Raw genomic sequence first — 28,000 nt, 5'->3', positions numbered from 1 at the left:
GTACACTTGAAATAAGACAAAACTAACTTTTCAGCAAGATATAGGGATTTTTTAGTACATAGTTCTTGAGTTTTGATAAAAAAGTACTAGTTTCCAAGGCAACAAGACATTTTTCCCTATGTTATAAGTGAAGTAATCTGCCAGTGAGTTATTTTTATCAATATTCAATAATTACTGACTTAAAACCAGCTGGTATTTCTTGCTGAATTGTTAGTTGTGGTTTAGTTTTGTCTTATTTTAAGCGTAATGAGACATTTTGAACAGAAGCTCCTGGTCAGACTTTGTGTTTTTGCAGTGGCCGCCGCCGCAGAGCGCCTCGTCAGAAGGCGTCCTTGATGTTCTTGAGCTGCCGCACGGCCAGGTCCACCGGCAGGTTGAAGCGCAGGTGGCTGATGCGGCCCAGGATGCGCAGGGCGCCCTCGAAGCCCGTCTGGGCCATGTAGCTCCAGCTCTGGTAGTGAGGCTGGATCAGAACGGACGACTTGCAGAGCAGGTTGATCCAGGAAACCAGCCGCTGCTCGTTCAGCGCCATGCACACCAGCGCCTTGAGCTCCGAGTCCGGCCCGCGCTTGTAGCGGCCGTGCTCCTTCAGCACCGAGTGGACGGCCCACAGCAGCGAGTGTTTGGGCGTCACCGTCCCCGGGCCGCCGCCCACCTTCAGGCTGAAGGACTGCGACAGCTTTCGGGCCGGCGATTCCACGAACGCCTTCCCGTTTTTGGACTCGTAGTACTTGACGAAGAGTTCCCAGGGGTGCATGGCGAGCGGGGCGGGGCGGTAGGGCAGCAGGCAGGAGATGGGCGCCAGCACCAGGCTCATGGTCTGCGAGGGGCAGAACAGGCCGTGGGCCAGCAGGTCCTTCAGCGCCACCGCCAGCTCCTTCCTCACCGCCGTCGTCAGCTCGTCCCGGGCGCCCAGCGCCGCCGCCGCCCCGCCGCTGTAGCTCACCACGTGCTCCACGGAGGGATGGCGCCGTGAGCCCAGGACCCGGACCTTCTCCACGGCCGCCTCCAGGCGCTGCAGCAGGGGGCCGTAGTCCCGGCCCGGACAGTCCTGGGGCCAAAGGTTCTGGGGGACGTGGCCGGCCGAGCAGCCAAACTGACTGGCAGCGAAGATCTGCAGCACGGCCAGAGCCTTCTGGATGAGCTGCAGGCCCGTGTCCCGCATCCGCTCAGCCTGGACCGGGTCCACTGTGGGGGGCAGAAACACAGGGAGAGGCAGTTTGATGAACTGGGACTCTGACGGTTTCACCAACTATAATTTAAGACCATTACGAATTAGGTTTAGGACCTTTATCACTATTTTAAGACTCTCTGATTGCCTGTAATAAACTGACCTTTCTTCTTCATCCCTGCAGCTCTGCCGTTGGCTCCGTCCGCTTTCGGCAGCTGGCTCCGCACTCCGTCTGACAAAAGAGGGTTCCCCACCTCATCTTTAGGAAGGAAAGACATAAATATGATTAAAAGAGACAATCTAACAAGAATAAACCCCAGAGTGAACAGGTGTGTGTCCTGCGTACCCTGTATGAAGTTAATGAACATCTCCAGGTCCCTGATCTGCGTCTTCAGCTGCTCCACCAGCTGCTCCTTCACTCGGGCCGGGTTCACGATCTGAGCGATGGCGGCGTCCACCCGCTGCCTCAGCTCCTCCGGGGACAAGTTCCCGATGTCCTCGTTCAGATTCACGTCCAGCTTCTTTATCAGCTCGTCAATGATGACCTGGAAACAGAAACAGGCTGAAGGTGAAACCGGAAACAAAACATGAAAATCACTTTGGGGGTATTTCCATCAAGGTTTGGGCATGAAACCAAACAAACTACAGCCAGGGTGTTACATCAATTCTAATATTATCTTTGGCTTTTTAAAGATTTAATTTTTGAAACATCTGGATTTCAGCTTCCATAGTTTGGACTGATGTCAGCACAAACAAGGCGGCCATCTTGTTTGACAGCTTCTATTTATATGAACTTTGAATTCAGGTCAATATTAGGAAGAGGTGGGCAGACAACCAAAAACTGCACTCAAGTAAGAGTATTACTACTACTACATATTTTTACTAAAGTAAAAGTATCAATCTAAGAAATTACTCAAGTAAGAGTGAAAAGTATCTGGGAAAAAGTCAAATTAAGTAACTGATCAAATTATTTAAAAATTACATCATCAGACGGACCACAATATAAAGCTAAGTGGAAATTTTTGTATTTTAATGACCAAAATGACAATAATTCATAAAAGTAGCAAAAAATAACAAAATCAGGCAAAAGAAAATGTTTCCAAATCAGTTTCTTTGAATAAAAAACTTATGAAGCTTTAACAGAAACTGCAGGTGTGTGTCTGATGAATTCTTGGTTAAAACATGTTTGTTTTCATTTAGTGGGTAAGAAAAAGAATATTTTTTACAGCGCAGTAAAAATACTCCTAAAATTACTTTTTTACGTTTTTGTAAAATAATCTTATTAAAACATTTTGGTAATAAAAGACATGTAATTAACATTTAATAGAAAACCTGAAAACACAAAACTAATAAAACTGTGTTTTTAAAAAAAAGAAAGAAAAGCTGGAAGTAGAGACCGTTGCCTTGTGTTTTTCTTCCTGTCTGATTCTTATCAGTAAACGCCATTAGCACCAGAAAAAATATATTTTTGAGGAAAAGAAAAAAAAACTGGAAACTGAAAGATATTTACCCTCCTTTATAAGGAGGTAAAGAAACCTCACCCAGTTCCTGTCATGTCAACATTTCCTCATCTAAAAAAATTCATTGTCGATTTTCATCACACTAATCAGAGAATTCCAGAAGCCGTTTACCCGTGACTTCCTTGAATGCAACACTGAGGTATGTAAACACGGAAAGTGGCGTTGCTTCTGGGAAAGCCAAACAAGTTCATATTTGTCTAAATATAACTTCAACTCTGCACAAGATTTCTCATTGGTAGGAGAGCACAGAATTAGGGATGCAAGTTATCAATGAATGAGTTAATCTAAAGTTGATTGATCTTATTGACTAAAGATTAATCGATAAGCAGCCAATTTCTCTTTCCATAACAAAAAAGGGCTATATTTTTCAGAATATACTGAATTTAAAAAAGCATCTGATTTTAGCGTTATTTTGTGTCAGCTGGAATTAAATGCTGACTGAGTAAATAGAAAATTTGCATTTTTCTCATATTAATCTTTGGCATATTCATAAAATATAAAAACAAGGACCAATTGGGTTGTTAAAGGATCGAATATGTGAAAGATGACGGAGAATTATGGGCATTGTAGACAAAAAAAAAGTCAAAAGTCAAAAATTTATGAGAAAAAAAGTCAGAAATTTTTAGATGAATCTCAAAAATGTTGTACAAAAAAGTTGAAACTTTCTGAGTTTGAAAAGTCAAAAATTTGCAAGAAAATACTCAGAAATTTTGTAGAAAAAATTAAACATTTCTGACAGTTGAAACTCAGAAATGTCCAAGTTTTTACTAAGTTGGACAGTTTCTCTTTACCGTTCTGGGGTATCAGGCTCCTTCAGGATTACCAGCGGCGCCCTCTGCTGGCTGGCGGTCAAACTACAACACTAAAGAAGATCTAAGCGGACGTTGTTAGTTGATGATTGGAACTCATTTTAATCTAATAAACCACTAATCAACATTTAATGGTTATTTAATTGTTTGCATCCCCAATCTGAATGTTTCATATCTTAGCGTGTTGGACTTAATATGCCTGATGTTTATAAGTGGTAGAACAACCTGTGGATTTTATGATGTGAGACATGACGCATGAGATGTGACGCATGTTTGCATTTCCACACCTTCTGCCTCTCCATGACGACGGACTGTGGCAGCGAGTCGTAGCTGCCCTCCTGATAGGCGAAGCGCTCCAGATCGTCCAGCTGCGTCTTCAGCTGGACGATGAGATCCTTTTGTTTTTCCCTCTGCGCCTCCAGTCGCTCCCGCTTCTCCCTCTCGCTCTGACAGGACACACACAAACACACACCGATTATAAATCAACCACACACACGCCTCTCAGAAGCTGCTTTTGGCGCAATGTTTACACGAGATCTACTCACCAGATCTTCCTGCAAATGAAGCATGTGACAAAAGAAACAAAAGAGGCTTTTAAATTAAACACAACAAGCTGAAAATTCCCATCAGCAGGAAAAGCAGCGGGAACAAAGCGGCTGTTTTTAAAGCAGATAGTGATCTGCTGCTGCAGGAGGTTTCAACAAGGCAACATTTCCACCACAGATCTGGAAACACCATGGTAATTACGCATCTGTATTAGCAGAAAAACCACTTCGCATGCAGCATAAACTAAAGCTTGAAATAGAAATAGAAAGGATAAAAAGCACTGGTAGTTCTGAATGCAAAAGACAATGTGTAGCATCAACATTTGTGTCTAAAAGAATGTCTCTAAACTACGTTTTTTACTAAACAACAAAAAATTCCACCCGAGTGCAAGCTTTGAAAGCAAAAGTGGTTTGAGTTCTTAGCTTTTTCCAGGAAAAACTGATATTTTGTCATAGCTTAGTTCTGTGTAAGACATAAAATATAAACAAAGATATTTTTTGGACTTAAAAACAGAAACACTTGGTGTAGTATGAATTTATTTTGTTTTTCTAACAAAGTTATGACTTTTCAAAGTCAGAAATGTCCTTTTTTTGAAAAAGAAGAAAATTTCTGATGTTAATCTCAAAATTTCTTTTCATTCTAACATTTTTGATTTCTCAAACGTGTACATTCTCAATCTAAAAAATGTCAATATTTTTATAATAAATTTTAGATTTTTTAAACTCAGAAATGTCCAAGTTTCTTTTTTTAATTCTGAGATTAATTTCAAAATTTTGGAGTTTCACCCTTCCACCTTTTTGTTCAAATTTTCATTTAGAGATAGATAATTAAAATATTTATTTGCTTGAACTCCGATTATTAAATGCTTCCTTTTCTGTTAAATATATTGTTTGTTTGTGTGTGTACCTTCCCTCTGATAAGCCTAACCACACCAGAAACAATACTCTTATATTATTAAACCATTAAATGTATTTCTGAACCAGAATTAACTGGAAGTCTCACCGAGTTCTCCAGCTGCTTGGCATCCTGGGCTCGGCAGCCCACGACGTGCGGGCAGCCCCTGAAGGCGAACTCCTCCAGCTCGGCCAGCATCCTCTCCTTCTCCTCGGTCTGAGCGTGAACTATCTGCTTCAGTCGGAACTGAACCTGTGCGAAGTGCGACGTTAGCGCTAATAGAGATGAATTCAACAAGTCCTGCTCCTCTTCCAGCTTCATCAGCCGGGCGGCCATCTCCTCATCGGTGGCCGACGACGAGCCTCTCTGCCTCGGCCGGCCGCCGCTCTCCTCCTCGGGGCTGGCCACGGCGCCCACCGGTGCCCATCGCTCCCCGGCGCTGGCGAATACAGTCTCGCTATCCGAAGCTGACAGCTCCTCCGTGGACATTCTGGACGGTGCAGATCACTTCAGAGTTTCCTTCACCCACCGTCGGTTTGCCGACAACGTATTCCCGGTGGTTATTTTATTAAAACTGCGCAAAAATGAAGAGGATCATCGCCAGAGAAACAGGTGCCTCGCCATCTTGGAAAAGATGATTCATACGTAAACAGAGAAAAACGAAAGTTAGCTTCCACAAACAATGACACACCGGAAGTGGAGGGGATTTACCTTCAAAGTAAAAGCATCTCACAAAAAAACAAACAGCAAAGTCAGCATTTAGACAGACAATATTACTTTTTAAAGTTAGCGTGATAAACTACACATTTTTATCAAATTATTGTAAGCGTATATTTTTTGTTATAACACACACAGTACAAGTTACTCTTTAGACCTTCACAATAACGCCTAATAATTTTGACTAAAATGCGTAAGAACGAACAAATGTTTTAAAATGTATCTCTAATAAAAATGGACGATAACTTATTGCATTGAATTTCCACAACAGAATGACATTAAAAGAACCAGCACTTTTTTTAGGGATTTAATGTTTTATTTATTTATTTCAGAAATATAAGTTTACAGGTTGTCTTATTTTTTTTATTTTATTTTATTTTTTCAAAAGGTGCTATATTTTTCGGCCTCTGAGGAAGTTTTATTTAGCTGGAGGGGAAATTTCTCTTTGGACTTTAAAGTTTGCAGAAACCCTGCTCTAATAAGCAATGGCATCATTATCATCTGGGCTTTCCCGAGACATATTAGTATTTAAACTCATTATCCTCACATTTTATTACATAAAATTAAACAAAATTAAGAGTATGTCTCCAAATAAAAAGAGCCTTCATAATTTACATATAATATTTATACAATGACAGTAAAATGCCATAACTTCCTTGAGTTTCCCTTACTTTTAAGTTGACGTTGCATTACATTTACCTTTCTTTCTCTTTTACGTCGCTTCGCGCAGGTTTGTAAAGCTGCTCTTTAACTCTGAGTTCACAGGAAACAGAGTTGGTTCTGGAATTTTCAAAATAAAATTTTTAAATACAATTTTTGCTCAAATTTTGTTCTAGGAAATGTAAATTCTAACCGGTACTGTTACATTTATATATGGGTGCAACAAGTATAGAAGACAAGTTTTTTTGTTTTTTTTTTAAAAGACATATTGTATTTATTTAACATAAAACTGGTATGGACGCAATGCATTTTCCCTCAATTATAATGGTTTAATTGGTCTTCAGTTGCAAATTGACACTAATATGTAGTTTTTTACACAAGGGGAATTCAAAGTATAGTCAGAGGGTCATATGTGGACTTTGGAATTATTTTGTAGAATTCAAGATCAATGTGAATTTGGTTTGCCAAACACAAACAAAAAATCTGTCAGACAATAAGCCCAAAACATGGGAATGTTTTAAAGCCTATCCCTTTTAGACAAAAATCAGACTTTAATATCTTGTATTATTAACATACTGTAGTTTGTTTATTGTAAATAAAAGTAAAAAAAAAAATAGCTTTAACAATTCTAATTAAAAGAAAAAAAGATATTCTAAAAATGTTCAGGCCCCTGAGTATGATAAACCTGATATTTTGGCCAAATTATATTTATATTGCCTATATGGCTTACATACCATCAGCACCCATCATTATAACAGAACAGCTTGGAAATAGCTGTTCACATAAAATACAAAATGTTTTTCTTAATAATGCAGGTTTAGTTTAAAATTGTATTGATCATGTTATTACACAAAAAGAATGACAAAAAACATTTTAATGTAATTTCTTCTTTATTAGTTTCATGGAAAACACAGAAATCATATTTGTTTTTTAATTAAGTTGCACCACTTAAATTAATAGTTTTGCCCGAAATCAATAAGTTTGATTGATGAGAAAATTAAATGAATAATGATCGGTACTTTCTTTTCAATTCAATATGAAGTCTCAGACTGATTTACCAACAAAATAAATGCTAATCATTTAAATGTAACAGTCGATTACAAACTGTCACTGGTTATTACTGATTTGGAGAAAAAATACAGATTATTGACAGAGGAATGCAGATGTGAACAAAAGGCAGCTGCAACAGATCATGACAACAGTGATTTAGTGATTTAGTGAGAAGATTTATGTTGCATTCGGAGTGTTTCAGTTTTATTCTTGATTTGTTAGAGTTTCAAGTATCAAATTATGTGTGCAGGAGAAAAACAACCTTCTGTTGCACCAAACCTGCAGACAGAAACGTTTCAATCCAAGCTCACGTTCCCTAACAGCCTCCTTAAGTGCAATTCATTTTTACTGTTCACCATTTAGCACGTTTTAGAACAAAGTATTAATTGTATTTTATATTTATTTTCTTCATGTAAAAATTAATTTCAGCATGTTTTCATAGAATTAGAGCTCTCTTCTTGTTGGTGGAGAACATGTTCCATGTCTGCCAGTTGAGCCCAGAGTTCTGGACGCAGGAGCCTTCCTCTGTGCAGGTGTAGCCAGCGGGACAGCAGTGCTTCATGTCGCTGCAGCACACCGCCTGCAAGGCCAACAGAGGGCGCTCTAGGTTAAATACATCCATGCAACTCATGACAACAGCACATGATTAAAACATTTTTATGATACATTTCTATGGCTTGCTCCCTTAGTGTTGTTGCTCACGTCAGACAACAGAAAATGCAGTCTTGTTGTCATTATTGTACAAATTCAGACACAATTTCACAGTAATTAAACATATTCTCTCAAGAAAAGCACAAGAAAGTAAACCTAGGGTCAGAAATTAGTTCACTAAAACTGGAAATAATTTAAAAAGAACCTCTGCGACAAATGAAATAAGATAATAGATTAGAATCAGAATTCTGAGTTTGATGTCAGAATGTAATAATTTTTTTGTGGCACTAATCTTTTTCCATACTTATTCTTAGAAATCCAGAAAGTATCCATCTGGTCTAGTGATCAACCACTGGAGTCTGCAGCATCAAATGCATCAGAAGCTTAACGCTGGAGAGTTGTTAAAATAAATCTGTGCATTTTGTGACACTGTGATTAAAGAACTTAGTCTAACTTCACAACTGATTAATTATGCCAAATAAATGCATAATTCAAGGTGTGTGTGTCTGTAAGTGAAGCGTTTCCTACATGAGGAGCCGGGCAGCAGCCCCAGGTGGTGGCAGACGTCCTGCAGCAGGTGTTGTCGTCCGGGCAGCTTTTCTGCTCGTCACACTGGACGACTCTGTGCTTCAGCGGCGCGAGCTCAAGATGGTACTCCGGCAGGAACACCGGTATCAGCGGGAGCGTCTCCAGCTGCAGCAGGATGAGCTTCTGGCAGCTATTGGAGACAACGTCGCAGGTGTAGCCCTCTGGGCAGCAGTGCTCCTTATCCGAGCAGCACACCGCCTGAACAGAAACACCAAGTCTTACATTACAACAGCAAACCCTCCTGCACTCAGCTTCCTTTACAAATGTGCACAAATCTTTTTGTTATTGTGCTTATATTGAAAAATAATAATAATACAATTTCGCAATTCTTAGAATTCTGAGAAAAATAAAACTGTTCTTTAAAGAGGAGGCTGCCAGACGGCAATGGGTGAGAAAAATCATGCAAAAATAATAAATTAATCTCATACACTTTTAATTTGTACTTCAATCTTTTTTTTTAATATAAAATATAAGTTAGAATAATTTATTTTAATGTTATTCCTGATGCTCATTTTCTGATTTAAATTATTTTTATGTTCATGAATCTATTTATTAGCCTTTTGAACTAGTGTGATTTTTTTTCTCATCACACAGTTTACGTCAGCTGTCAGCAAATTACGGCACTCCACATTCCTCCTGGTGGCGCTACGCCAGGGGTGTCCAAACATGCAGGATGCCTGGAGGCCCGGCATCCTGCATGTTTTAGTTCTCTCCCTGTTTTAACACACCTGGATCCAATGATGGTTCGTTAGAAGGCCTAAGGAGAACATTGACCTGCTGAAAAGGTTGTTACTACCACCAGGGAGAGAACTAAAACATGCAGGATGCCGGCGCTCAAGGACCGACTTTGGGAACCCCTGAGCTACGCTAATCTGAAAAACGACGATGGCAAAAGTTGTTTGCTCAACAGTAATTAGATCTATTTATTTTTATTTATTTTTTTTGAAAATTGTATCTTCTTTTGAGAATCCATTACCCTTAAATGTAAACATAATCACAATATTTTAAATTTTTTTAATTCTGCACAAAAAATTAACCAAAGTATGAAAAAACTAAAACTACTACTATAACTAATAAAAACTAAACTAAAAAGTAAGAATATTTAACTAATAGCTAGCAAACACGCTCTAAAACTTCCACTGTAGTTTTACTAAATACATCTATTTCAACACGGGAGAAAAACCATCTTCTCCTAGCGCGAAGAAAAGCAGAACACATGAGGGAAGCTGTGGTGTTCCCATTAAGCGGGTTTATTTTCGTACTTTGAATTTGCGCAATTTTGTGGTCAATGGAAACGCAGCTAATGTCAGTGTGTCCGAGCAGCAGCAGCACGTTACGCTTTACGTCCTTACAGATTACGCACTTATCAGGCGGAAGAAAAAGTAGTTCCAATCAACTCCGTCTCATTTAGACATGATCTTAATAATTTAGTAACTTTCTAACGTGCTCTTCATAAGCTACATTATCTCAAATGGATGAAGTATTGATATTTGGATTTGAGAATCAAATTTAAAGCATATAAGGTCTGGTATCGGGAGATATCGATATTGCAGTATTAATCCGCACATCACTAACAGACACTGATTTCAACACTCAACATTTTCATGGTGGAGGTTCGGAATCGGCCGGTAATCTCACATTTTGCAGCGGGCAGCAGCCCCACTCGCCAGTGAACAGTTTGCAGCAGGAGGTGTGTTCAGGACACTGGTGGTCGTCGTCGCACTGGACGTTGTTGGGATCAACCTGGACCCTCGTAATGGCGGGGAGTTTGGTGTACCACGGGATCTCCACTTCTCCTCTGATGCACGTGGTCTTGTCCTCGTTACATTTGTAGTTTTCCGGGCAACAATGGCTGCCGTCGGCGCAACACACGGCCTGGTAGAAGAAGTGAGAGTTGGAAGCGTGACTTTCACATCAGCCAAGCGGTTATATTGTTACTTCTGCTTTCTTCAGTAGTAAGACCAAACTCTCAGTCACAGGGAAAAAAGATGCATTTAGATTTAAATTCACCACTTCCTGTGCCATGATTTGACATTAAAGACACCGACACTTATCTCTCATGACAGTACTTAGATCAAAAACCGAAACACAAGGATTTATTTACACAATGTAATTTTTTTCAGGCACTTATTACTGTTAATTTTAATTATTCTGGAAAACAGCTAACATAAACCAAAAATGTAGCTTTGATATGGCCAATTATTATTATGCTCTGACAGCCATCAAAATTAATTTAAGCCATAAACTGAAAGAACACAAATATTACCAAGTTTTTTTGTCTAGTTTCTAGTGCAAATATGTTAGTACAATTAAACTAAAACAAAACTAGTAGACAAGTAACTTTTAGATAACATGTAGGAGCTTGTTTATGTCAACAATTCCTTAATATTGTTTAAAAAACAATTAATGAAATTAAAATGCTCCAGTAAGTGTAATAAAACTCAACAGATTGTTTTTTGGTCAGATTGAACACTCTGCTGCCTGTACTCTAGTGAAGTGTGACAGTTGTGTGGGTGATGATATATTTATTCATATGACAGAAATCAGAATTGAAAGTAAGTTTAAAGGCCAGAAATATCAGCTGGGTTGTCCGTGACTGAATTAACCGTCTAGTTTCAAATCTTCTCTGTGCCTTTTGCAGCATCGTTTAATTTGACTCTTTTTTTAATGCTGGTGGTGAATTTTGCCTCTTGGATGCCAAATATAAGCTTTTTTTTTTTTTTTAATGTTTCATCAGGTTATCAGCTTAATTTAAGTCTTTATTTCCTTATATTGATGGAAAAGTTCCAGTTACATAATTTAAAACATGTCTTGTTATAATTGAATTAATCTGCCAATAACTAGTACTTTGATTTGTATCAATATTAAGGAATTATTAAATATTGACAGATCAAATTTCTTGCTGAAAAGTTACTTATAAGTCAGTTTTGTCTTATTTAAAGTGTACTAAGATTTTTGCACTAAAAACTAGACCAAAATATTTGGTAAAAATTTGCATTTTTGGAGTGTAATTATTTAAATATCTATTATAAGTAAATATACGCCTCTCGAGAAAATGAACCAAAATATTTCCTATTATGAGGAATCTACATCAATAATAGGGGTTACTATTCTTGTTTTACAACTTACTATTTACATTAAATAGCTTCTTCCTGTTTGTTTGCACAACTTTGACATTTAGCTTCATTTGCAGGCATTCATTTCTACGACTAACTTCTCCTTTTTTACCACAAAAGACTCAGACTTATAGAGCCATTGTGAAGTTGGATCGGTATCTGTACTGGAAGGCTAGCCATAATCAGCTGTGCAGTTCTAGTTTTCCTTCAATAAATGAAAATGCATTCTGGTACTTAAACTACATTATTATTAAGAAATTAACGCAGTTCAGATTCACGAGTCACATTTTTATAGCACTGCTTTGGCTATAAATTCTTTATAAGTTTAATTATGCAGCTTAAGAGTGTTTACACACCTCAAAGTTTGGTAAACTCGTGACTAAAGTTGCAACATTTTCTACATTTCTAGCTGCTGTGGTTCAGTTTCATACAAGAGTGAATTTGGGTCATTGTAGATAGAAAATTTTAAAATGTTTGACTTTTGTAAATTTTCTGAGTTTGAAAAGTTTTTTCTTTTTTTTACTTTTTAACATGTTTCTAGAAAATTTCTTAGATTGCGTAATGAAAAAATATCTGAGTTTTTTGGCAGAAATTTACTTCTATTTTTCATCTACAATGGCCTTAATGCAGCATTGTGCTTCCACACTGCACTGAACCAAATCTTTAGAAAACCTGTTCCCCTCCTCGCCTGTGGGGGCGCTGCACCAAGAACGACTGAGGGAGATGAAACAAAACCTCTGAAGAAGACAGAGCAGAACTTCCTTTTTCACAAAATCTAAACAAACATGAAGAGGATTTTACTGATTGTAGGATTTCTCTTTTCTCTTCGGCAAAAGACGGTGAACCATTTTTCCTGTTAGCGCTCGGTTAGCATGTTTGTTCTGGTTGTATTTACCCAGAATGCTCTGCCCTGTAACCCATGTTCTGCTTTTTTAACAGTCTCTGGATCGTTCAAAATGCATTCAAATTGTGCCTGAGTTCACTTCAACCAAACAGAGACTGAAGTTTGGAGGTGGATCAGAGTTAACTCTTTTGGTTCGTGTCAGAGTTCGATTACTCATTCACATCTCCTCAAACGAACCAGACTTTCTAGGAAAACAAACTCTACTTGGATTAAGCAAACTAAACCGCGCTAACATGAGTGAACCCTGAGTAGCAGAACTCACCTTTGGCAGTGGGCAGCAGCCCCACTTTTTACACGACTCTATAAAGCAGCAGGTTGTATCCTGAGGGCAGCTGGTGTGTTCATCACACTGATTCCTCTCTTCTTCCTTCTCCTCTTCTTCATCACCTTCCTCTTGTGTGGGTCGCTCATCCTCTTCATTGGTCTTTGCTGGGGTTGTCACCAAGCTTTGGGTTGTTGTGGTGGGTACCGGAGTGGTGAACGCAGCGACCTGCAGCATGAAGGGCGTTGAGGCTGAAGCTTGTAAACAACCAGTGCTGGTCGGGTTACAGGTGGTGCCTTCAGGGCAGCAGTGTTCATGGTCGTCACAGCAGACCGCCTAGCAAATAAAGTGTCAGATAAAAATAAAATACAATAGCAACCATGGGAGAAAGAAGCATAATAGACCACCTTTACAGGTGGTACTTGATACCTTCTGAAGGAAGTGTCTGTACTTCCTTCAGAAATTAGTGTTCATTAGCGATTTAGCAATACCTCTGCTGTTATTCAATGCCACGAGATGATATAGACGATACAACACATTGCATCCAGAAATATAATTTACTACTTGCCATCAGTAGCCAGCGTAGTAGAACGCTAGTAGAACGTTCTACTACGAACCAAAAGAGTTAACTCTGATCCAGAGTTAACTGGTTCAGAGTTAACTCTGATCCACCTCCAAACCTCGGTCCTTAGTTTAATCCCTAATATTTAGGGATTAAACTATTATTAAACTAATAATAGTTTAATCCCTATTATTAGTGATAGATTAGCAAACAGCGGCTGATTAGCCAATTTAAAAATCTGCTCTACTGATAATCTGCCAGAAAATTGGTGTGTGGGTCGCCTTTTTATTTTACAGAACCGAAATGGACCAAATTCTGCAGCACATCTACATATTAAGGTTGTCAAAGTCAAGCTAGCATAACTGAGCTACTTTCTTTCACCGTTCTTTTTTAACTAAAACTTTTTCCTGACAGTTTTATCTAGTTGTTGTAGTATTGATGATAAATAGTAAAGCATTGCATCTCTTTTTCTTTTATATATCATAAATACATTTAAGATTTAGCACATTATGAGAACAATGCTAGTCATTGTCAACAAGCAGATTTTTAGCCACCAGCAGATGAGATGTTGCGATGCAACGACTTCATACCTACTATCTACGAGTTTAGTCCCTAAAACGCAGCTCCAGAAACTATGTTCTTCAAATTCACTGGATGTCAAATGTTGGTTTGCTAACCTTAGGGAGAGGACAGCAGGCCCAGGCACCTTCCTTGTTTTTACAGCAGGTGGTGCCATCAGGACAGGCGGCGGTGTCGTCACATGGCACATTCTTCACCTGTACATCCACACCTGGTCTGGAGATCGCTGGTTTCTTCTCAAACCAGGGGATGGATAGAAGGCCATCGACACATTTTCCTGCTGCCAAGTCACATTTCTTACCATTTGGACAGCAGTGGATAAAATCTTCACAGCAAACAGCCTGAGGACGACACGTTTGGATGAACAGAAACACATAAATTCCCCAAACAGCACAGGTTTAGATTTATTTTTTTGTTATTTTACTCTGTATCTTCACCTCTGGCATAGGACAACAGGCCCAGCCACCCTCTTTGGTTTTACAGCAGGTGGTGCCATCAGGACAGGCGGCGGTGTCGTCACATGGCACATTGTTGACTGAAGGAGGAGAAAGCAGATTTCAGTTGATCCAACTCTCCTGCTGGGAAAATGTATTTTTAAACAGTCCTATCCTAAACATCAGCTTGTGAGAAAAATTGCATTTGTGTCTTTTTAATCAGTGTGTGTAAGTTTACTTGAGTAACTTTTTTGAAAAGATGTACTTTTAGGAGTATTTTACTACGCTGTACTTTTTACTTTTACTTGTGTAAAAGTAAAAATAAAGTATTATGAAGTATTTCTACTTTTACTGGAATAAGGTTTCTGGATTCTCTACCCACTGAATGAAAAACAAAAAATCACCAGACAGACACAGACCTGCAGTTTTTTGTTAAAGTTTCAAAAATGTTACATTTTTGCCTAATTTTGTTATTTTTTTATTAGTTATATGAATTATTGTAATATTGGTGCTTCAAACACCAAAATTTACACTTAACTTTATATTTTGGTCTGTCGGATTATGTAATTTTTAATTTTAAATGACTGATAATTTGATCAGTTACTCAGTACTTCATTGGACTTTTTACAAAAGACTTTTTTACTTTTACTTTAGTAAAATATGGTGAAGTAGTCCTACTTGTATTTGAGTCTAGTGTGGATAATCCTGTTAGTGTGAATGTTACTTAGTCTGAAACTGGCCCTTCCTGGTAAAACTTTCAAGAAGCATAAAGTGAAATTTCACCTCCGTCTGCCTTAGTAACAGATGACACAGTCACTTCCTCCTTCAGAGCAGGAAGCGGATTGGCTGTAGCAGCTTCAGAGGATTTCTTTGCTTCTTCCCCAACGGCTGCCTTTGCAGTAATTTCTTCACCCTCTGGAAAAACAGGCACACACAGATTTCTTTATTATAATGAAGTTTAGCTCACTAATCCTTCATGATGGCACACATTCCTAACTCTGACCGTTCTGATTCTCCCAGTCTGCTCTCTGTCTGGCAGGGAACTTAGCCCACATTGGCAGCTCCTTTTTGGTAGACATGGAAATGCATTTCATTTGTTCAATGTTGCATGTTGTCCCTTCAGGGCAGCAGTGTTTCTTATCATCGCAGCACACAGCCTGTTTGGACAATAAAGTTACACGTCAGCCCAGGATAAGACACAATAAAGACATGATAACTTGGATGTGAGTCAATGTGGATCATGTAAATCATCCATTTGACTTTTCCCTCCTTTACTATCTTACTCACAGTGTGAAGTCCTATTATTAAGGAGCAACATGACTGAAGACTGATTACTGCCTACCTTTGGCATTGGACAGCAACCCCATTTGCCTTCTGGAGTCTCACAGCAGGTCGTTTCATCCGGGCATTCGGACACGCCGTCGCTACACCGGATGGCTGTCACAAGTTCTTAAAAAGAAATACAAAATATTAAACACTAAGACAAAAATGATAGAGCTGAAATGATTAATCACGATTAATCTATTATTGAAATAATCAACTAATTTAGTAATTGGTTAATCATCTCACATCAAGTGAATTCATCCGATCATTTGGACATGTCGTCTCTACAGAGTCAAGAGTTTTTTCACCCAAAACAAAACAACAGAATTATAAAAACTGAAATAATAATGATGGAGCTGAAACGATTAATCGTGATTAATCAATGATTGAAATAATCATCAACTAATTTAGCAATTGATTAATCATTAACAGTAGTATAAAGACTCAAAAAAGATAATTTGCTGACAGAGCATAGTTAGAGCATCAAATAAGCCAAAACTGTAAAATAAACATTTTGCATTAAAATAAAGAAAACAACCTTTGTCTGTAAACTTAAGTTTTAACTTCACCTGGTTCAAATTCTTAAAAAAACAAAACAAAAAAAACATCTTTTGCTTCTCAATTATTAAATTGTTGAATCCAAGAAATAGTCAGCAGATCAGCCATACTCTATTCTGATGTAAATGGGCAGAGTTTTTAGCACAATTGAAATTATTTTTTTAGCTGAAAATGCATTCCTTGCTACAAAAGAAATGCTATGTTATTGCATCTTAGGTGATAAAATGTTTATTTTCTTATCTAAAAAAGTAACTAAATGTATTTGTTTCTATCTTTTTAATGTATTTAATATTGCATAAAAAAAGGCTTACGTGGTTAAATGAACAATCTGCTGATTTAATTACCTGATTAATCGATTCATCATCGGAGTTATTGTTAGTTGCAGCCTTAAATAAAGATTAAAGACTGAAAAATATGAATATTATGATAAGTCCAACCTTTTTTGATGCAGGAGCGGCTGTCAATGCTGCAGTGGTGGCCCTCAGGACAGCAGTGCTTCCCATCAGAGCAGGAAATTCCCTGTTGGACGGCATAAAGTTAGAAAAACATTCCTGAAATCCTCACACTCTCACTTATCCAAAACGACAAGATTGGATTTGTAAATATTTTGTGACAGTTTTTTATGAGACAGATAATCGATCCCCTCCACTGCTTCCCTCAGTTACTATTCCAGTCTGATAAAAATGTACCGTTCCGACCAAAATCTACCAATCAGAGTCAGGAGGAGGGGCTTAGTGCTGTCAATCAACCACATGCGTGAACAACTTACCGTTAGAGGTAAACAGTTTATCCACCATCGGTGGCTATACTAACTGCCCTGAGCATTCATGACAGGCTGTGCTAGCTGCAACTTAGCACAGAGCAAGGGGGAGAATGAGAGATGATGATGATTCACAGCACTGAAACCCGCCTCCTGGCTCTGATTGGTTGTTTCTAGTTAGCGCTGGGACAAGGCAGAGGAGCTAATTTTTTTTCAAAGATTATCTGTCTCATACCGTGCTGTCATAACATAGTCACGACTTCAACAAATACATTACATACTGCAGCTTTAAGGCTCAAAAACAAAAATGTGATTACCTTCGCTAACGGACAGCATCCAAACTTTGTCAAAGCCTTCAGGCAGGAAAACTCAGCAGGGCATCGTGACTGATCGGGACAGATGTTATCATCGTCTTCACCCATGTAGGACTTGATCATCCTGAAGGACTGCACGGACAACAAATGAGGAACACCACTGAAAATACATAGTTCCCACAAGTCTGAACCAAAAGTGATCTGCGCCATCTTAGTAGGCAAGCGCATGCGCAACGCATAGTGGACCCATGGCTTCAGGCAAACAAAAATAAAATATGTGCACAAGCTTGACCAATGTGTGAGACCAAGGTACATTTAAAAAGTGGCTGCTGTTGGGATTGATCCGTATGAGACAGAAAAGGAAAATATGTCAGATGATGTGGACAAGTATTCAAATTGTAACAGAGTAATAGTTGTAATCAGAGCTGAGTAGTACATTTAATCAGTTACACTTACTTGAGTAACATTTTGAAAAAAATTTACTTTTAGTAGTTTTTTTCAATGCTGTACATTTTACTTTTACTTGAGTAATTTTCTTATGAAGTATTTCTACTCTTAATTTAGTAAAACTTGTGGATACTCTACTCATTCTGAGTAGCTTAAGTGAATGAAGAACAAACATATTTTAACCAAACATTCAATAGAAACAGACACACACCTGCAGTTTTTGTTATTTTGGTCTGTCTGATTATGTAATTTTTTAAATGTTTGATCATTTGATTAGTTACTTACTTGAGTAGACTTTTTACCAAATACTTTCTAGTTTGACTTGAGTAGTTTCTTGGACGGCTACTTTTTACTTTTACTTGAGTGAAAATATGTTGAAGTAGTGAAATTGAATACAATTTTGGCTACTCTGCCCAGCCCTGACATACACGTTCGCTACAAGTCCGTCTCAGCTAGCAGCTAAAAGCTACATTAGCTTAGCTAATTTTGCTACTTCGGCAGTAAGTACTACAGTAAATATCACTGATATTCATCTGAGTATTACACAGAGGTGGCTAGAGTACTCAGAAATGAAATTTAATAATAGGTGTAATGTATTTATACAGTTTATAAGTTTGAATGAGGTAAGCACTAGTTCTAATATTGCTGCTTCACGGCTCACTGTTGTCATAGCAACTCCATAGCAACTGCCTGCTAAGATGGCTGTCAGTTACCAAATTCACGGAAGTGTGGTGTGACGTCTCATGAGAACTACGTATACTTAAACCGGGTTTGTGGATGAAAACAAGAGGATGTTATCCATACTTTAGAGACTGTGGGCTGGAGCGCGGATGTCCTTTCGGTCCATGGGATGGACAGAGTGGCATTCACACAGCGGAACGCCTCTGAGTCGCAGATCGTGTCTGAGGGACAGCAGTGGATGTGATCTTCACAGCATTCAGCCTGAAGAGACGGGAGTAGCAGGAACACTTTGACTACCAAAGTTAGTACGGATATCTCCTACTGTGAATGAGGCTAGCTCTTTTATCTGGTTTATACAGTAGTAAAACACCTTCCAGTATGAATAGCGCTACTATAGAATAAGGTTTACTTTAGAGTACAGAAACTTTATCTGCTATGTCAATTTAACTGCGACATGGACCTAATAAGGATAAAACAGTACGTCATAGCTGAAAGTGTCATGAGGTACAAAAGCCTTTCATAATAAAATATTTTCATAAGAATAGTACACATGTGAATAACTGGTGGAGCAAAACTTAAGCAACTCAGGCCAAAATGAAGGTGAAGATGAAGAGAAATACATGCACTGCAAAAACACAAAATCTTACCAAGTATTTTGGTCTATTTTCTAGTGCAATTATCTCAGGACATTTTAAATCGGACAGAACTGACTTACAACTAAATTTTAAGTTAATAATTTCTTAATTTAGATGTAAAAGTAGCCTCATTGACAAATTATTTAACGTACAACATGGGAAAAATGTCTTGTTATAAGTGAAATAATCTACCAATGAAACTAGAACGTTTTAAAATAAATATTGAGGAAATATTGTCTTAAAACAAGGTAATGTTTTTTGCTGAAAAGTTACTAAGTCTTATTTCAAGTATACTAAATTATACTTTTGGCCTAGAAACTAGGCCAAAAATAATTGGTAAGATTTTCTGTTTTTGTAGTGTGAAACATCAAGCTTCTGCTAGCTAAGCTAATCTGAGCTAAACTTGAAGAAAAATAAGGAAATTCTGTTAATTTTTGGAGTCTTGGTTCTTGGTTGTAAAGATATTTAAAATAATAATTTAAAAAAATCAACAAGATGCTACCTGTTACTTCGTTTACAAAATGTTGATCAAAATTTGGTTTTGTAGGAGAGTTTTGACTGGAGGTTGAAAATTCTCACAAAAATGTTGTTTTTCTTATGGAAATAAATATTTTCTGCATGAATAATTGCACTGCTTTTAAACTTTGGAAGCCTAAATTTCTGGCAAAAATAACAGAACAAATGCTTACTCCAGAAATCAGTCACATATGTTGTACTATCTATTTGTGAATACATTACATTGGGGTTTAATTGTATATAATGTTGAGAAATACATAGTTTATTTTGCTATTACAACACTGAGGAAATCCTACTAGACAGTGGAGTATATACTGTAAGTTCCATTTAAGGAACTAAAACTAATCCAAGTCACATGTATAGTTCTACAACACTTTCTTCATTGTTATGTCCATATAAAAATTAAAATTAAGTGTGAAAAACAAATTTCGTAGCATGTTAATAACAAATTGTGTTTGTCTGTGTTGTATTATTTTCAGAAACTTAATAAGAAGAACTATCTTGTATTGTAGTAGTAAAAACATAGTACAGTATCCCACCATTGACATTTAACTGATACCCCAGACAGAAAGATGCTTAGAGAAATGTGTTGTGCAGCCACATGTACCTGATCAAACGGGCAGCAGCCATAGCCATTCGTTGGGCTGCTGCAGCAGGTTTGACCTTCTGCACACCTGCCTCCATCTGGACACTCATCTGCACCAACCACGGCAAAGACAGCCCAACAGATCACAACCCAGGTCTGCATCTGCAAGCAGCGAAAAGTTCTCACGAACAGGAAGTCTCGAAAAAGGAAAATGAAACTTAAACCCCCCTTTTCCACTTTCAGAAATGATTTGAGTCCTCAAATAATTTCAAATAAAAGCATAAAGTGTTAGATTCTAGGGTTTTGCTGAGCAGTTATGCAGAACACCTTGACATTATGATTTAAATAATAATTCTGTCATAAAAATCAGTCTGTGTGAACGGAATATGATGGGTTATTATTTATATTTTACCCCGTTTGAAAGACAGAAACATAGATTTACAGAACCTCAGTGTTTATTTCCTGTAGTAGTACTTCCTTATCATATTGTCTTTGTCTCCCTGCACAAAGGAGAGTGTTGTATTCACAGCACTATCAGCGTCATTAAAATGACAACTAATACATATTTAATATATATAAATATTACGAAGACATGTGAAAGACATATATAATTTGCATAAATATTGAACAACTTAAAGAAAATTCCGAATAAAAAAATCTACTTTTTAAGTTTCAGTCATAAAGGTTTGTTAAATATTTTTAGCATTTTTCCAGCGGATTGAGAGTAAAAGAGGTTTTACAGTGCTCTTACCTTTATTAAAGACAGAAAGGCTGTTGTGAAGTGAGAGTGGAGCTTCCCTGCTGCGTCTCACCACAGTGAATTCCCACACAGAGTCCTGCCGGACCTGCATCAACCCGAGTACGCCCCCATCATGGTCAGAGGGCGGGGAAGCGAAAGGTGGATCTCTAAGTCTCCACTGTGTTTATTCACTAAGCTTAAACTTTTTTCAAGTTGATTGAATTGTTTTTTGTTTGTTTTTGTTTTTTTGTCGTCAAGTAGCATAGTTTGTCGTCCTAACGGGTAACTTAATCTAACAGGAAAATTATTTACATGAAACGTCCTGATGCAGCCAGTGATTTTGCAGCCCACTAGATGGCGCCAAAGCTTCTGGAACAGAAGCAGGCGGACCCGAGTCCGTCCAAACGCTGATCTACAAATAATGCGCTCGGTCAAAAGGATTGTTTCTTTGGTTACGCAGATGTTTTATGAATCTGGGTTTTGCGTACGTGAGCGGTTGTGGAGCAGCAAGGCCAGACACTGGTAACATTTTGTACTCGGCATGCTCTGCAATGGAGCGCCTGAGTAAAACGAATTACCACAGTTTGAGTAACTGACATGAGTGAAGGCACCTATGTTTCAGGAAAAGCCTGGCAGCTAAAGTAAAAGGTGGGTAACGTCAACTCATAATTTATAGCTAAGCTTCGCAGCTTGTAAACAGCAAGATGGCTACCGAGCTAATCAACGTTCTGCAGTTAGCGGTTAGCAAAACACCCACGTTTGAAGACTAGATTCAACAATTTTGTCTGAAACTAAGAGTTCCTGCTCACCATTGTTGAACGCATAGTTTTAGAACATATCGATATTTCACCGAGAAAAAATAATTCTTGGTGTATTTTTCGAGAAAGACAAACGCACTGAAGTCAGTCTCACATTGATGCCTAAAGAAAAAAGGATTATTCCGCTATTTTTAAGGACTCTAAATCCGTTTAGTCCAAGAAACAAAAATAATGATTCGTTAATTATAGACTGTTTTTTTCGATCTACGTATATAGTTTAACATTTCTCCTGAACCTAATGTAAGGAAAGCCTAATTCCTCAAAAGCTGTTAAAACAGCCGTTTACTCAAGCAATCAATCGGAAGCGAACTTCAGCGTTGCGAAAAAGAACATGGTGTTCAACTGCTAAAATGTATGCTAAAAAAACAACAAAAAATGAAGCCTTAATCTAGTCTATTATGAAGCCAGATTATGGATCTGGTGTTTCATATACAACAAACGTGCATCCTGTCAACATAACGCTGCTGTTTTGGTGTTTTTTGTCGTGCAACGTGAGAGATTTCCGTTAACATTCTATAGCTTCCATGCTAATTCCTGTGACCATTAAAGAATCTGACTCATTTGGTCAAACTCTGTCTCATACGGCTGTAATGATACGTTTTGTTGTTAGTGAGCCCCCAGGAAGTGGACAGGCCAGCGGAAACACCTCCTCCTGTAGGGAAACCGGTTTGAGACGGCTGTCATTTGTAGATCAGGAGGCGAGGCTTTGGAGGCAGCATGCATTTGAAAGATAAGCTATCAAAATGTTTCAAGGACCTTGTTTTAACAACTCCACCTAGACATACCCTGCTCAGTTAAAAAAAGACACCTCGGGCTTCAATGCACGGTAATTTGTCCATTTAGGAGTCGTTTTTCTTTTTCTTTTGGACAAACTCTGCAGCAAATCGCAGCTTTCTTCACCCCTGCTGGATTGTAGCGTTTTGTTGGACTAGTGCATGATGTTTTCGACCTGCTATTTTGTATGTTTTTGTTTATGTTTGGTCTGACAGGTGGGCAGGATGGGGGAGCGGACCGTTGGCGGCCCAGTGGCTGCGATCTCTCCAGTGCAGCAGATGCTGGCCTCTGGCACTGGAGCCCTCCTCACATCTCTATTTGGTTAGCTTATATAGAAACAACGAGAGCAAGAGCCGTAGAGTTTTTACTCCCATGTTTTCTTCCTTTTTGATTCTATTTGCATCTCTTTTGCTGCCCCTGTTGTGATTGGGTGTGTGGATTTGTTTACAGTCACTCCGCTGGACGTTGTGAAGATAAGGCTGCAGGCTCAGCAGACTCCCTTCCACCAGGGTAGGAAAACTGTTTCCTCGTGTCGCGTTAAGATGCCTGGTCTCTAACTGCTTTTGCGTTTGAAACTAACCCCTGCAAACGGCTTTCTTTCTGCTCCACCTTGGCTTCGTTTTCCAGCTTTGGGCCGTGAATCCGCTCCATGGGGTGGAGTCGGCCGCTCATCCAAATGTGAGTATTGATCTGCTGCAGCAGCGCACCGCACCCCGGTCTGATTGGAAAACATATAGGGCTGAAACGATTAATTGGATTAATGGGGATTATTGAACTAATTGTCAACTAATTTAGTAATTGATTAATCATCAATTAATCAGGTAGTTTAATCTGGGGATTCAAACAAGCCGCTGCTACACAGAGCAGCTGTTACGAGTTCTTTCACTGAAAACAAACCATATAAATAATAAAGATGCGAGCGGAAACGATTTATCACTATTAATTGATTATTGAAATAATTGCTAACTAATTTAGTAATTGATTAATTATTAAGTGCAGTATACATACTCAAAATCATGCAATTTGCAGAAAGAACAACACAGAGCTGTAATTAAGCCAAGATGTAAAATAATATATAGATTTTGCAATTTAGATTAAAAAAAAAACAACAACAAAATGTTTCTGTAAATAAATTTTTTTAGTAAAACTCCTCAAGTGGCAGTTTAACTTCACTCGGTTCAAATTCTGTAAATAAAACAATTTCCTATTAAGCACCGTTTATTATTCAATCATTAACTGGAGCAAACAGACTGAAAAAGGCCATTTGCTGAAAAAACAACAGACTCTGAGCTTTAACTGAGCCAAAAATGTACAATATATGTATACATTTTGCATTTAAGATCCAAAAAAATATTTTGTCTGTGATTATTTTGTACCCAGAACTCATCAAGTACCAGTCTCAGCTTCAAATGGTTCAAATTCTGTTTTTAAAAAATCTCAACTTTAAACACCTTTTGATATCTAATTATCAGTATTTAAAAAATAATCAACATATCAGCCCTACACCTTATTGATATGTCAAGCATAAAGGGCTAGGTCATTATTGCATTTTATGTAATAAAACATTTATTTTCTTATGTAAGATTAATTGAATTTTTCATTTACATCTTTTCATTCATTTCTAATATTGTAAAAAATGCTGCAAAATGTGCCACTTTTTTTCCATCTCAATAATTGATAAGTAAAATAATCGTTAGCTGCAGCCCTATGAATATATTCCTGTTCAGCCTGGATGAACTCTTTCTGCTTGTGAAGCTAAAATAACCTCCGATAGTTTATTTATTTGGTCACTAATCAACCCAAAATAAACTGTAGCAAGGTCGGCCTGGTCTTATCTTCAGTGTCGTTGCCCCGTTTTTGTTGTTTCACATCCAGAAGCAAAGTTTGAGGGGAGAAAGTAAACATGTGCGTTATTGATTAGCATGCTGCTTCTGAAGCTTTGCTGTGTGTTTTGTCTGCAGGGAAATGTTTTCTGTACTGCAACGGCCTGATGGATCACATCTACGTCTGCCAGAACGGAACCAGCTGCTCCAGCTGGTACCGAACGCCGACGCATTTCAGTGGCACTTTGGTGAGCTGCATCACAGCTGCAGGTTTCAGATGATTTTTTAATATCTGCATAATTCACTGAGATGTTGTTTTTTTTTTGACGCAGGATGCTTTTGTGAAAATCACCCGCCATGAGGGACTCCGCTCTCTGTGGAGTGGGCTCCCACCGACGCTGTGAGTTTCAGGGCGACGCTTTGGTTTCTTTCTATTTTTGAGGCGTTATTGTTTTATCTAAATGCAGTCCGGCTCGTTTTGCATTTTACTCTGTTCAGATTCAGTTTTCCTTGAACTTCAGGAAACTTTCCATGAATTCAAAAGAAAACAAGCTGGAGGCCAGGGGAGGGGGTGAGATGTTTGTCCACTCAGCAGGTTTCTGCTCAGAGCTAACATTCTCAGACAGTCTGGCTACAACAGACAGAAACCTGCTCATGACTGCAGTGATGCGGCCTAGTCAAAGGTTTTTCACACATTATCTGAACCGATTCAAGTCGGCAAACCGGAATCGTTATTTTGGTTAAACATGAACATCACAGTCTGCTCCTGGATGATTTTTGAGATTTTATTTTCCAAAATAACAGGAACTTGAGAGTCAAACTGAATAAAGTTTCAGAGCAGATTGTCTGAAACTTGTTTTACCAGAAGCTAAATTACAATTTGGGTATTCAGTCAAAGTTAAAAATGAAGAAAAATCAAATTTCCATAAAGTTTCTGTTACTGAATGCCCTCTAGTTTTACAAATGTTTTTCTTTCTAACATTGTAACCTTGCATGGCCTTGCAGATCTCTGCATATTTAAAACTTGATTTGTTCTTTCAAAGATGTATTCAAATGCACACAAATATAAAGAAATTATGAATACAAAATAAACGTCTGCTTTCAGAAGTTACACAAACATTACAATTTGACTCCCAGATTAGTTCTATGTTTAACATTATAGAGGTTAAGCATAACCTTTATGTGACCTTTTATACATGTTCCAGGTCAAAAACTACATTTATGCACAGACACAAATGCAGCATGGTGTGTTTATGTGCTGTTGGAAAACTGGGTCATGTGCATGTTCTGTTGTTTCCTGTGATGGAGAATCAGGTCTAAGTTAGGAAAAAGGCAATTATCAGAATAAAGTCATAATATGGAGAATAAAATCATAAAGTAAAATTTGATTGATTAATTGAAATATGTAATGATACGAGAATTAAGTCCTAATTTGATGATGATGACACCTTGAAAAATAATTAAAATGTGAAAATAATGAATGTTTAGCATCTTGTGAAGTTATACTTTGGTATCGATTTTACAAGTAAAGAAATAATGAATCTTTTAAGACATTATTTGATCAAATTATAATCAATAGCAGAATTTTGAAGTGATTGTAGAAACAACTGAGTTTATTTTTAAAGAATCAATCTGTTCATGTCAGATCCTGATCTCTGGAAACTTTGCTCTTATTAAAATAAAGTTTTTTACTTTATTCTGCTGCTGTTATGACTTTATTCTCGTAAATAAAAAAATTACCTTAGTCTGGCCCAATATTCCGTCGTAATTTCCTTTAGTTGTAACACAGACACTTAGATTTATTTTTTTTTTATGTTGAAAAATAGTTTATATAGGCATCTATGCATCTATAATCCAAACAAATGTAAATATAAAGTTAAAAGAAACGTCCACTGGGAGGTGGAGCGGTTCTTTGACTGGGAGAAACGGTCAGTTTCCTCCCCATGGTTCTGTGTGTTTAACTCTGTTGAGCAATTTATTCGTTTCTAAATAAAAACAATGTTTCTTTGTATGTTTTTAATGTGTGAAGGGTGATGGCCGTCCCAGCCACAGTGATCTACTTCACCTGCTACGACCAGCTGAGGGACTTCCTGTGGTTCGGTTTGGGCCTCCAGGGCAGCCACGTCCCTCTTCTGGCCGGAGGGCTTGCCAGATGTAAGAGGAAGAAAAAAAACCTCCTGTTGTTGTTTTTCTGTTGTTGTTTATCTGTAACGTGTTGTTCTGATGGCAGTGGGCGCCGTGACGGTCATCAGCCCTCTGGAGCTGGTCAGGACCAAAATGCAGTCCAGGAAGCTGAGCTACAGCGAGCTGCGCGTGTGCATCCGCTCGGCGGTGGCCCAGAGCGGCATGCTGTCGCTGTGGAGGGGGTGGGGGCCCACCGTTCTCAGAGACGTGCCTTTTTCTGGTGAGATTCACTCACATCCTAGTTAAAGAGCCTAATTTCTATTCCTTTTCTAACTATTTGGAACTAATTTGTGATTGTAGATCGGTCTGTCACAATAACAGATCATTGTCTAGTGGACGATAAATGGTCCCAGAGTTTATTGCTATAAACGATAATGTTTTTTTTTTTTATATAATGGTAATAATGGCATAATAATGCAAGAACACATTCTCAAAGATAAAAAATATTCAATTCTAATGAACTTTTAACACTGGAACTGGAAGACATTTTAAATATCCAAAATAATACACAAAACAACAGAAACAACAAATAAAATGAATTATGAAATGTCCTTTAAAAAAAGGGCAGATTGAGACCAAAACACCTGACTGAAGACTTTTATCATCCAGTTTTTGGTAGAAAAAGAGAAAATAAATGTACCATAAATTATGGAAATGATTGAGTTTGTTCTAATTTATCATGCTATGAATAGATTAATTGTTGTAGATGGGTTCAGTGACACCCAGGTCTTTGTTTTACGCTGTTTGTGTTGTTGTTGCAGCTTTGTACTGGTTTAACTACGAACTGGTGAAGGCCCAGCTGTGTGAGCAGTACGCATCGCCCAACGCCAACTTCTCCATCAGCTTCACTGCTGGAGCCGTTTCTGGAGCCGTGAGTCTTCAGCAGCGCTGACACTGTCGACCCACTTTGAATGACTTAATGTAGAGCAGATGCTGAATCAATGTCTCCTAAACACCAACAGTGTTGGGAGAGTCTGAATTTAATTTAACTTTTAGGAAAAAGAAGCTTCAGTTTGAACAAAATATCTTTATTTTCAGGCTGCATCCATCTTATATTCATATCGTTCTACCTTAACATGACTAGTTGGATTGTTTAAATGTAATAATTATTTCTTATGGCCCAATAACTTATTGGTCTGTGTAATTAAAATAAAGGTTGGCTTATATTCAGTACGTTAAACTAACTTTATTGAAATTCTGGGAATTTTTTTTTTTTTGTTAAATTTGTTTTTTTGTTCCGAGGTAAATGAGAGAAACAGTATTTTTTTGGGAAAATTTTTGAAAAATGTTTGAATTTTACTGTGTGTGTGTGTGTGTGTGTGTGTGTGTGTGTGTGTGTGTGTGTGTGTGTGTGTGTGTGTGTGTGTGTGTGTGTGTGT

The 28,000-nt window shown here is 38.1% G+C and overlaps 3 protein-coding genes across 8 annotated transcripts in view; 1 reads left to right on the top strand and 2 right to left on the bottom strand.

Annotated features, from left to right (window-relative positions):
- Positions 1-151: 151 nt before the first annotated feature.
- rundc1 (RUN domain containing 1) lies at positions 152-5,669 on the bottom strand. 3 transcript variants are annotated; one of them, XM_015056842.1, is made up of 7 exons: positions 5,652-5,669; positions 5,049-5,564; positions 4,046-4,054; positions 3,788-3,946; positions 1,518-1,716; positions 1,335-1,430; positions 152-1,188 (listed from the first exon to the last, which is right to left on the bottom strand). In XM_015056842.1, the coding sequence occupies exons 2-7, from the start codon at positions 5,427-5,429 to the stop codon at positions 320-322; spliced, it is 1,713 nt and encodes a 570-aa protein (XP_014912328.1). In that variant the 5' UTR covers positions 5,430-5,564; positions 5,652-5,669; the 3' UTR covers positions 152-319. The 3 variants fall into 3 exon arrangements, with proteins under 3 accessions (XP_014912328.1, XP_014912327.1, XP_014912329.1); XM_015056841.1 differs by lacking the exon at positions 5,652-5,669 and having other exon boundaries at positions 5,049-5,621; XM_015056843.1 differs by lacking the exons at positions 4,046-4,054; positions 5,652-5,669 and having other exon boundaries at positions 5,049-5,621.
- A 1,519-nt stretch (positions 5,670-7,188) lies between these two features.
- grna (granulin a) lies at positions 7,189-21,144 on the bottom strand. Of its 2 annotated transcripts, XM_015056829.1 has the most exons (14): positions 21,035-21,144; positions 20,305-20,445; positions 18,670-18,807; positions 17,422-17,550; positions 16,782-16,863; positions 15,806-15,912; positions 15,467-15,620; positions 15,247-15,378; positions 14,467-14,564; positions 14,128-14,370; positions 12,889-13,224; positions 10,245-10,481; positions 8,547-8,804; positions 7,189-7,947 (listed from the first exon to the last, which is right to left on the bottom strand). In XM_015056829.1, the coding sequence occupies exons 2-14, from the start codon at positions 20,443-20,445 to the stop codon at positions 7,804-7,806; spliced, it is 2,199 nt and encodes a 732-aa protein (XP_014912315.1). In that variant the 5' UTR covers positions 21,035-21,144; the 3' UTR covers positions 7,189-7,803. The 2 variants fall into 2 exon arrangements, with proteins under 2 accessions (XP_014912315.1, XP_014912316.1); XM_015056830.1 differs by lacking the exon at positions 18,670-18,807.
- The window catches only part of slc25a39 (solute carrier family 25 member 39), a 13,328-nt gene continuing 4,112 nt past the window's right edge, over positions 18,785-28,000 (top strand). Inside the window, exons 1-9 of one of the 3 annotated variants that reach the window (XM_015056833.1) lie at positions 18,785-18,847; positions 22,830-22,935; positions 23,065-23,124; positions 23,242-23,292; positions 24,576-24,685; positions 24,770-24,837; positions 26,467-26,591; positions 26,668-26,841; positions 27,383-27,492. In XM_015056833.1, coding sequence (XP_014912319.1) covers positions 22,839-22,935; positions 23,065-23,124; positions 23,242-23,292; positions 24,576-24,685; positions 24,770-24,837; positions 26,467-26,591; positions 26,668-26,841; positions 27,383-27,492 — 795 coding nt within the window. In that variant the 5' untranslated portion in view covers positions 18,785-18,847; positions 22,830-22,838. Of the gene's footprint in view, positions 18,848-21,468; positions 21,671-22,829; positions 22,936-23,064; positions 23,125-23,241; positions 23,293-24,575; positions 24,686-24,769; positions 24,838-26,466; positions 26,592-26,667; positions 26,842-27,382; positions 27,493-28,000 lie in introns of those variants that run through there. The other 2 variants (XM_015056832.1, XM_015056834.1) reach the window with 2 other exon arrangements.

This window comes from Poecilia latipinna, unplaced genomic scaffold (assembly GCF_001443285.1).
Source record: "Poecilia latipinna isolate Pla-1442-1.1 unplaced genomic scaffold, P_latipinna-1.0 Scaffold1412, whole genome shotgun sequence".
Classification (NCBI taxonomy): Eukaryota; Metazoa; Chordata; class Actinopteri; order Cyprinodontiformes; family Poeciliidae; genus Poecilia; species Poecilia latipinna.
This window is presented reverse-complemented; position numbering and strand designations above follow the sequence as displayed.